This window comes from Lolium rigidum, chromosome 6 (genome assembly GCF_022539505.1).
Source record: "Lolium rigidum isolate FL_2022 chromosome 6, APGP_CSIRO_Lrig_0.1, whole genome shotgun sequence".
Taxonomy (NCBI): Eukaryota; Viridiplantae; Streptophyta; class Magnoliopsida; order Poales; family Poaceae; genus Lolium; species Lolium rigidum.
Window position 1 is genome coordinate 478,605 of NC_061513.1, and position 10,049 is coordinate 488,653.

At 44.0% G+C, this 10,049-nt stretch overlaps 2 protein-coding genes across 2 annotated transcripts in view; one reads left to right on the plus strand and one right to left on the minus strand.

Moving 5' to 3' along the window:
• Window positions 1-1,830: 1,830 nt before the first annotated feature.
• Window positions 1,831-8,323, minus strand: LOC124661168 (uncharacterized protein slr0889-like). The gene is made up of 12 exons (XM_047199026.1): window positions 7,975-8,323; window positions 7,727-7,855; window positions 7,408-7,602; window positions 7,183-7,230; window positions 6,961-7,089; window positions 6,253-6,377; window positions 5,323-5,433; window positions 4,991-5,099; window positions 4,777-4,895; window positions 2,591-2,744; window positions 2,261-2,405; window positions 1,831-2,144 (listed from the first exon to the last, which is right to left on the minus strand). Exons 1-12 carry the CDS (start codon window positions 8,092-8,094, stop codon window positions 2,098-2,100), a joined length of 1,431 nt encoding a protein of 476 aa, XP_047054982.1. The 5' UTR covers window positions 8,095-8,323; the 3' UTR covers window positions 1,831-2,097.
• Window positions 8,324-8,377: 54 nt separating this feature from the next.
• Window positions 8,378-10,049, plus strand: part of LOC124666410 — a 5,496-nt gene continuing 3,824 nt past the window's right edge. Inside the window, exons 1-3 of the mRNA XM_047203747.1 lie at window positions 8,378-8,470; window positions 9,256-9,363; window positions 9,573-9,637. Coding sequence (XP_047059703.1) covers window positions 8,378-8,470; window positions 9,256-9,363; window positions 9,573-9,637 — 266 coding nt within the window. The remainder of the gene's footprint in view (window positions 8,471-9,255; window positions 9,364-9,572; window positions 9,638-10,049) is intronic.

Sequence of the window (10,049 nt, forward strand, 5' to 3'; positions counted from 1 at the left end):
CGGTCATGGACATGCTTGGCTTCACCGAGGATGATCTCATGGCCACCGTGAGCCACCTCGTCGACCACAAGGCCCGGGGTTCCAGCTTCGTCGGCATGATCGAGCCACACCGCGTCCTCTGGCTGAGGAACTACCTTGGCAAGTACCACTCAAAGGTGTAGTGGTGCCCTTGAGACGGTGGTTTAGGGATGCATGCATGGAGCTAGTGATGATGATGATGATGATGACGATGATGTAAATTCTGATAGTAGCTAGGGATGAAAAACAATTAATGGCTCTCTTTTGTAAGTATGATGAGGTGGTATATACAAACCCCTCAGGTGATGGTGAACTTTCCGGATGACACCCACTTTTGTTGTGGTGGTAGGATGACACCATGGTAGTGTAGGATGAACTTCTGATCGACTTTTGGAATGATCATGCATGCCCCTGTTAGTTTATCATGTGCTGTCAACACTTGTGTTCTTTGTATTGCTCTTTTCTAAATTGCTTTCATGGTTATGATCGATAACTTGTTCTTCTTATATCGTGCTAGTGGTATGTGTTGTTCCATGGATGGGTTCCAGGAATCTACAGCTCATAGAGGGTGTGTCAAGACTAGGTCAGTGGCTACTCCAACAACAGCTACCGAGGGTATGAAATATTGGAAAGGGCACAACAAGAATACCTCACCTTCCTGGAAGAGGAGCTCCTGGAAGATCAAGCCATCGATCAGGCAGTGCCATTAGCACAGGTGCCGCCGGAGGAAGTACATGCTCTACAAGGAGCACCGCCGGAGGTACGTCCCAGCCGGGTCAAAGATTACATCATCACCTTCCTCATCGTGGTGATCGTGAGGATCTTGTTCTTCTGAGTGGTCTCTGATCGTATGTAACATGCCATGGCATGGTAATCTCACCCTATTTGAATTGTGGTAAGGATATGGAACTGTGATTTGAGCAACCAAACAGCTGATTCATGTTTTCCTGCGTGCAAGCTAGGCTGAAAACGGGCAACCAAATAATGGGACCTGGCTTCCTTTTCCGGCGCGCAAAAGGCCGTACAGGCTACCAAACGACGCGCCTTTAATGATCCATGGCGTTCGCGACACGCAGGGATGCCCATCTTACCAGTAATGCAGTGATTCTCATACAGGCTACCAAAGACGTCCTTAGCTTGCCAGGCAGGACGCGAGGCGACCGATTTCAAGCGCCTGGTTCAGGCTAACGAATCTGCCACGTCCTCTAGCCAGGTAAATGATCTTTCAGCTGTTCCAGGCCAGGCTAGCGTTTGGATATTCAGTACACAAACCAAAGAACTTACAGGCAAAGTCCCCAGGGAGGCTCCAGCGCCAGGCAATTTTTGTGTCAGGTCTTAGTCCAAACACGCCCTAACTGCGCGCGTGTTAGGCGATACTCGACCTCTGCGCTCCACTCTCCTGCCATGGATCTCAGCCCCACAGACCACAGTGTCGGAATTTATGTAAGAAACAAGATAAAATTAAGCACATTTTATACCAAAATATTCAGTTTGATAACCTGCTGCTAATTCTTCCTCTGCTTCTATACCACAATTTCATGTAAGAAATAAAATGTGCCAAACATATTATTATGCCAGGATATATCCCGTCATATATAGATTGGGTTGAAATGTGAAAACAAACTTCTGTAAACTCTGGACAAATGAGATAAGGATGTTCAATTTACAATGCCAACACTTCGTTTCCACTAACATTTCTTCTTTATTTTTGTAGTTTTTAATCCTCATCATACAATCGTGTCTGCTGAACTGACAAAACTTACGCCTTCTAAGAAAATCTCAAACCGCCAAAGCAAACAACAAACTAGAATCTAAATCAAATTGTGCATGTCTCTCTCTCTTATTCCTTTTTTCTTACTTGGAAATACACGTTTCTCGTCATAAATGAGAGTGTGAATCTGTGATACTACAACACACAGAACAATCGGTATCAAATACCTTCTCGCTACAACCTCGCAAAAAGAATTTCCCGCATCGCAATGTATAGAAGATCTACAGATGCATTAGAATTGAGGGCTTTAGCCTTTTGGCTACAACCAGTTCGTTTCAAAACGTTTCACATGTTGCTTCTCTATCTATCTAAAACAGCCTTCTAAGAAAACTCCTTGGTCTTTTTGATTTGACATCTGCATCAGTAACACAAATGGTTTGAGTTAGTCAACCTGAATGCACACGACCAATATATACAGTGAGCAGCGTGGTGAAGATGCTGATTATTGGTATGCCGATGAAAACGTATTACCTTGTACTCTCCCAGCCTTTAACAAAGCTTCCTGGGCAATTGGTTTCCATTGCTGAGCACAAGAGAAACGGAGGCCCATCCCAACAGTCAGCCCACGCAACAGTTGTATTGTTCGAAGCACTGAAAATAACTCCTCTGGGAAGTTCTTCATGTAGCAAAGCAAACAGAAAGAGAAAATTTTAGGAGGCAATTCTCAAAGTTAAACTGTACCAAGGCACAGATCGTTTGAATGCCTAAGATTTTTCAAGTAATAAATGGAGGAACAACAGCATATGACATTGGTCTTTCATGTTTGGACTTTGGACAGATACAGATAATGCAGTCGCATACCTCTACTCCAACTTTAGTCAGTGAAGAATCTTCAGCAAAGGGCGACAGAACGGTTACTCCAGGTGGTAATCTTGTATCAAACATTCTAAGAGATAACTCAAACAGTTCTTCTAACTCGTTGTCTACTATACTCGATGTTTCCAAACCAAGTTCCCTGAAATATTTTATGAATACATCAGAGAAACAAGCAATATACCAACAATAATTCACCAAGATCCATTACTCCATCTTGCCCTTGAATACAACTGTTTGTTTCAAAAAAAAATTATTATTATCTTGTCATAAAGTATTATGCAGCCCAGGATTGTTCTGTTACAAAGTAGTACATCAACATATTTAATTTTGCTTTCTAAACTATAAACTGTATGAGAGGCACTGGCAGTAAATTTTATTAAAATACAAACAGATATTTACAAGAGAGGAGGGATGCACAACCGGGAAAGATGTCTAATCAAGGGAGTCAAACCAAATCTGTCAAGGATACGCAAGACCCTCTATCATTCCAAATGAAAGGGCAAATGAGAAACCTTGGCGTTCCTTTCTTTTTTTTCCAAATGTCCCACGAAAAAAGGCTTTTGCTGAAGGCGATTTAGGCCATGCTGATCATGTGATTGCTGATGTCTAGCTGAACACTGACAGCTTGCCAGCAGGAGGTGCTGAAGGAGCAATTCTAAATAGATTACCGCTGGTTTCTAGGCTGCCAGAGGTACAGAGGACATGGTTGGAGACTTCGCCAATTTGGGTTGTTGAGAAGAAGCCATGCAAAAGCCTTCAGTTCAGAAGTGCATTTGGATTTTCAAACATGACAGAAATACGCTGGTGCTTGACCATGCTGGAAAGTAAGATTGTACAATTTGTTGGAAGAGTAAAAGGTGTTCCCCTAACTCCAGATGTCACACCCATGGGGCTGAATGGCATTTGCAATGAGAAGATGCATGAACACAAGAAGTTCATCGAAAGCTTGAATGGAGAGAAGGTGGAAAAGGTCAAGCAGCTCAGAAAGAGAGGGTCTATGGCTGGCATGACCCATGGGGCTTCATGTCTTCAGAGAGCGTATTTGGCTGACATAAGATGCTCCACAGCAAAAGAGTGAAGCCTGGGTAATTTGTTGCAAAGCGGCTCATCAGCCCACTGACCATACCAGAAGAAGGCTGTGTGCCCTAAGAAGAGCTTGTTAGAAAGCCTGATGATGTCCCCTTCCAACAGAATGAACCTATTGGCCTGACGGCATGCGGGACTATGTCACAGTGGTTCCAGAGAAGCTTAACCAACGGGATGTCGAGCTTGTTGTAGAATTTATGAAGGAATTCCAGCAGAAGAGCGTCATTCTGGACTGAGACATCAGGGATACCCAGACCACCATTCAGCATTAGCTTGCAGACCTGGTTCCAGACGGCCAACAATTTAGATCCACCCGTGATTTCAGACACACCCAGAGGCATATATGGCTAGCACGATCTATATTTTCTTTAACCCCATCCACCAACCTCAGGGAGAAAATGTAGTTGGTGGGCAGCGAGTTAACGACATATTTATGACAACGATGCATCCCTCGAGGGGAAGGAAGGAAGAGCACGACGTAATTCAATACACTCAAAGAGGGTGAGCATAGTCATAGATTATGGATCTTGACAGGCCAAGAGAGAACCCTACATAAAAGGAAAGGTGCCAATTTTACAACGAAAGAGAGCAGCCAGGTGCTGAGTCCAGTCTTCTTGAACATTCATGGGTATCAGGCATGATTTGAATTGTTGGCACACAAAGCAGTAGACTGGCCAAAAGTCTCAATGAGCCCTTTGAGGCATACAAGCTAATGGGGACAGGCCTGCATGACCAACAGTGTGCCCTCTGTCTACTGGACAATGGAAAAAACCACCTCAACGATATGAAGAAGTAACTTGAGCAGATCTCTTTCCAAGATTCCATTGATTTGAATTCACTGCCCTCATAATAAATCTAATTATCGCATGAAAAAAAACACCTAACATGACTGTTATTGAGTAGCACTCCGCAATATTGAAGAATAGACTAACATATATTTTGTGACTGTGATACCATAGTGTTGCATAACAAAAAGTATCTCTAGTGACACTGTCAGTTCTAAACTGTACTCGGGACAAATAAAACTAGAATAAGCACAACAAGAACCATCTAGCATGCAGAAGAGTACAGCGGACTAAGTTTACCTGAGACCTTCTTTATTCCTCGAAAGGTCACCATCAGCCATTGCAATTACAAGATTAGCATAAGCCAGTCGTAAATCCTCTGGCATTTCTTTCACTTGTCCGTAATCAAGTAAAGCTACCTAACAGAGGGCCATCATATAAGAATATTCATCTGAAAGTATGGCTTTGACATATAATGAAACATTGGGAACTTTAATTAATAAAGGACACTTGCCTCTGTGTTCTTGCAGATAAGGATGTTTCCTGGGTGTGGGTCTGCATGGAAAAAGCCATCCTTCAAGATCATTTGGCCATAAGCAAGTGTAAGATCTGTTAGAATCTTCCTGCATTAAAGGATGATGTAACTTTTTAGATAGCCTTAGCATCAAATTAAATTGAAGAAAGGACATGCTTGACATCAAATTAAATTTTAAAATGAAAAAACAGAATGATATGAAATTTTTGTATGTGCATTCTAGTAGTACTGACGCATCTTCGGGAGAGAAAGAGAGAGTTTCATAAACCAAACAAATGAGAACCATACTCTTTTGAGATGAAGGGGCTTACTGCTTTGCCATTGCTGCAAGCTTACCACCAGGATCAATGCCTCTTTTAGACATTTCATTGCCAAGATTCATTATTGGGGTCCCTTCTATGAATTCCATGACCAATACCTCCCTATCAAAGAAAAATAATTTCTCGCTTAATCCATAAGCAAGACAAATTAATCACGTATACTTATTCTGCAAAGAAACATAAGAGGCAGTGGTGGCTCAGTGAAATGAAGTAACTAACTCTTGTTGTTACATTTCAGGTAAGTGTTTTTCATATCATCTAACAGGGGATAAGTCCATACCCAATTGCAGCATTCCCTACATTTGCAGTACAAAAAGAATGACAAGACATGGTACAAATCAGCCACAAACTTTTGGTGTGATGAAAAATTATATTCATGATTGAAGCATTCCCTACATTTGCAGTACAACAAGTATGACAAAACATGGTAGGCAATCAGTAACAGACTTTCGATGTGACGAAAAAATATATTCATGATGGATAGTCCCATAGTCAAAAGTTCATGAACTCTAAAAATCCTAATCAGCGAAGACATGAGAATTTCAGCCAATGAAAAGCGGAAACAGAGACTAGAGGCGAAGCTAGATCCATCAAAATGAGAGGTTAAACGTGCACACAAAAACAGTAAATCAATTACACAGAACACATTTAATGCCTATTGAACCAGAATAGACTAATGCAAGTATTCTTAATGTGTAAGGAAGCATCCCATGGAGTATAGTTTCGCTTATGGAACATAAGCAGCAAATCCTAAATATCTACAACTTTCCTGCTAACACCAGATAACCCATAATAACTTCTCAATGAATCATTCTGGGTGATGACAAAAAAATATTTTTTCACTTGTAGCTATGGTGCAGAATTACAATTAGGTAAAACCTGAAAAACAGTTTGGGTAATTGAGTAGAGATGATAGAGTACCTGCTGATCATTCCAGGAATCACACGAGGCACCATAACCGGAGGTCTCTTATTGGTGACCCGTAGGAATTCTCGTATTCTTTCCATTGCTCTCGCTTCTCGCACAAAATCAAACTCATAGCATATCTATGGAAACAGTGAAGCCGAGGAGGTCAATAATTTAAAAGAAGAACACATGAATTCTTAGTTCTGATCTCACACAAGGTACACATTCTTGTGAAATATAAGTTGTTCATACTCATTTCTCTTGGCGCAGAACAAAACTGGTATTCACATAACATAAGCTCATACACATCATTCAAATTTATGCATAGCAATATATGGATATCGGGTCTGCTACACTCAAATACTAATTGAAAAAAAAAATCAATAAATGGTTATCTTTTCTTGCTTCTAATGGCCCAAATGTGAATACTTAGATTTCATTTCTTTGTTCTTCAGGTAAGTAAACAGCCTTAGTGGATCAGCTTAGTTATTATCCGTCGTTCTATGACAGAAACCTGTACTGAATTTAAATGGCATCCCTATTTTATCACAGAGTGACAGAGTAAACAATTATGTCTGAACAAAGAGGTCCGTCTGTCTTGGTTTACATCAAGAGAGTAATAAAAATCGCAAGAGGCCCAATATTCCTAGATGTTTAAGAACAGGTGTAGGGAAAGGTACTAGCAGGATAAGAAACAACAATACTGTTGGAGCGAATACAAACCTGCTTTTCCATCTCTTTGGTGGCAGAGAACATATCAAAGTTGATGTCATACTTCTGTAAGAACAAGGCAAATGCTTGCATGTTGCGGATATCAACCATCATCAATCTTTCAGCCCCTGGATGCTGAACCTGGACAGAACCAGACCCACTACACCACATCAGAGCATATCAGACAAGGAAACGGCAGTTTATGGAACGCATCTATGCAGTCCTAAGCCGTACCTTGACAGCAACATCCGTCTTGGATGATTTAAGCCTCGCTCGGTGCACCTAAACCAAACATGAAGCAACGGTAGCAAGTGAGAAGGGTGTCGTTTTCTAGCAAGGTGTGATGGCACAAAGGAGCAAATGGCATATGCATAGGCCTGAGACTGAAGGGGATCATGCGGAGCATCGATGTCACGGTTCACCGGATCTTACGGTCAGGCGAAGCACCGAAACACGAACCTGCGCAATGGAAGCAGACCCAACAGGCTCGACTTCAAAGTAATCGAAAATCTCGTCGAAGCTCTTGCAGAACTGCCTCTCCACCACCTCTCGGACAACTTCGATGGGCGTCGACGGCGCCTTGTCGCATAGAGTAACGAGCCTTTTCACCCAGGCCATGGGCGCCAGATCGGGCTTGCCCAGAATTTGAGCCGCCTATTCAACAAGACATGAACGAGTGTGAGTAAGCTGGAGCACTATTGGTCTCAGTGGAGTTTTGTAAATTCGTCTGGCCTTAGTCTATCTAACAGAAGTGAGCAAGCTGACCGATCTCACGCACCTTGAGGAAGAGGCCGCCGAGCTCGGAGCAGAGGGAGTACATCTTCTGGGCGCCGATCTCGTGCTGCTGCTCCCACATGGCCTCCCGCTCCCCCTCATCCTTGATGAACCCCGCCCGGAGCTGGCACACCTGCAGGACAAACACCGCAACCAACCGACCACCCGTGAGCTCAGCCGCATATCACCGAACACCTGGCGCGCGCGCGCGCGGAGGGCCGCCGCGCCGGTGGAACAGGAGGAGCGTAGTACCTTGTAGCTGCCGTAGATGTCGACGGCGCGGACCCAGAACTGCGCGGAGCGGCTCCACGGGCGGAAGCGGTCGGAGAGCCGGTCCCGCAGCTCCTGCACCTGCGCCACCGGCAGCGGCATTGTCGCGCGCGCGCGGGCGGGCGGTCGCCGGAGAGAGAGATTCCGGATAGATTCTCTCCTGAATCAGTCGTGGCTCGTAGTGGCCGCGTGGGGCGGCGGAGCCAAGAGCTCCACAAGCAATTGGGGAAACCGGTAAATGCGGCCAGGTCTGTACGCCACAAACAGAAAAAACGTGGCCAGGTGGGGTGGAACGGACGGCTGTGATTGCGACCGAGTCTTGGCCGGGGGCGGTGGGTGGCCTCGCGCTCTCCGCCGGCTTGCTCCGCCGCCCAGCTAGTCCTCCATGGCGACGGCGGCGGCAGCCCGGCGGCTGTGTAACGCGGCGGCGGCGCAGCCCCCGCGCCTGAAGAAGCTCGCGCTCCACGCGCCCAAATCCGTGAGTCGCTTCCGCCTTCCACTTTCCCCACAGCAACGTTTTCCTCCTCAGATCCCCTCCGCTTTACTGAATCTTTACTCCTCTTTACTCTCGGTTGGTGATAACATTCCGTTTGGTATGGTCTACTCTAGTACCCTAGGCTCCTAGTTTCAACTGAAATGTCAAGTTCATAGCAGCGCAGGAAGAATATAGGTCGATGTGATGGTAATGTGCGTGCGAGTAAGAGTCCTTTGTGGCCACTGAAATGGACGTGAAATCTTGCCGTGCGGTCCATTCCGAGCTCCCACACAGTAGTGGTGGGGGGAAGTGGCATTTGCGTCTGCGTCTTGCTCTGCCCTCTGTTGGTTATCCGGTTTCTGACCAGTCGTATGCGTATCTATCTTATTTGTCAGTACTGTACCATTTGTGTATCTACTTTCAATGGGCTAACCCTGAATTAAGGCATGGGTTATTTCGTGTCTTCTCGTTGGTAACTGCTAGCACATAGTACCTACTATATCTGTTGCCCAGTTGCTTAAGATCAATCGGTGCCAAAGCATTGCATGATATTATCTACCAAATGCAGGAGACATGTATCCTGGCATTAGAGAATCTTGATGTTTCTGTGTTCTATACTGCCTCAAACCTTACAATATGAGGCATCTGTCATAACTAAAAAATCTCACATCGTGTGAATGCGATAAACCATCAGTATATAACGTTTGATGTATAAGTTACAAGGAAGTTATTTCTCGCTTATCGCATCTCGTAATGGCGAACTGAGTTATATTTCTGGTTCTTCTCAGGTGGAGGTTGATTTTGCGGATGGAAGTTCATTCCATCTGTCAGCTGAGTTTCTTAGAGTTTACAGCCCAGCAGCTGACAGCAAAATCAGATCAATAGCTGGTGAGAAGGTAACCTTTTTTACTCTATTTTATGTATTCCTTGTCACCATTTGAAGTGGGAAAACCATAGGTACTATCGCAAGTTTAGGGCTACTTGCTAACCTGGAATGTGGGCCTGTCTACGAAAGCTTGAACAACACCCCTTTAGAATAAGAGCATATTTTGTCGGCATGTATTTGTTTGTTTGCTAAGTATTTTCACCCTTGAAATTGTGCCAGGTTATATTTGGGCGGAGACATGTTGGAATAATGTCAGCTGAATCAATAGGAAATTATGGAGTTCGGTGAGGGACATTTTCTTTTTAGAATAAAATTCATGGCAGATATATCTATTTCATGAGAATAATATACCTTGTGCATAAAATAGTTAGTGGGGACATCTCTATCTCTTGACAATAATGTATTTGTTTTTATCTGCAAGCCTCATCTATAGCCAGCATTTTGCACCACAGGATATTGTTTGATGATTTGCACAAGACTGGGATCTTCACTTGGGACTACTTGCACCATCTGGGTTCTAATAAATTCAGTTTGTCACGAACTTATATCAAAACTTTGAGGAAACACGGTCTTAGTCGGGATCCTGGGAGAAGAAAATGATGGAACCAGAGTAGATACAAGGGAACTTAAATAGGCTTTGCCTACTATGTCTTGGAACTCACAAGAACTGATGCCTTGATGGGGATGGATGGAGCT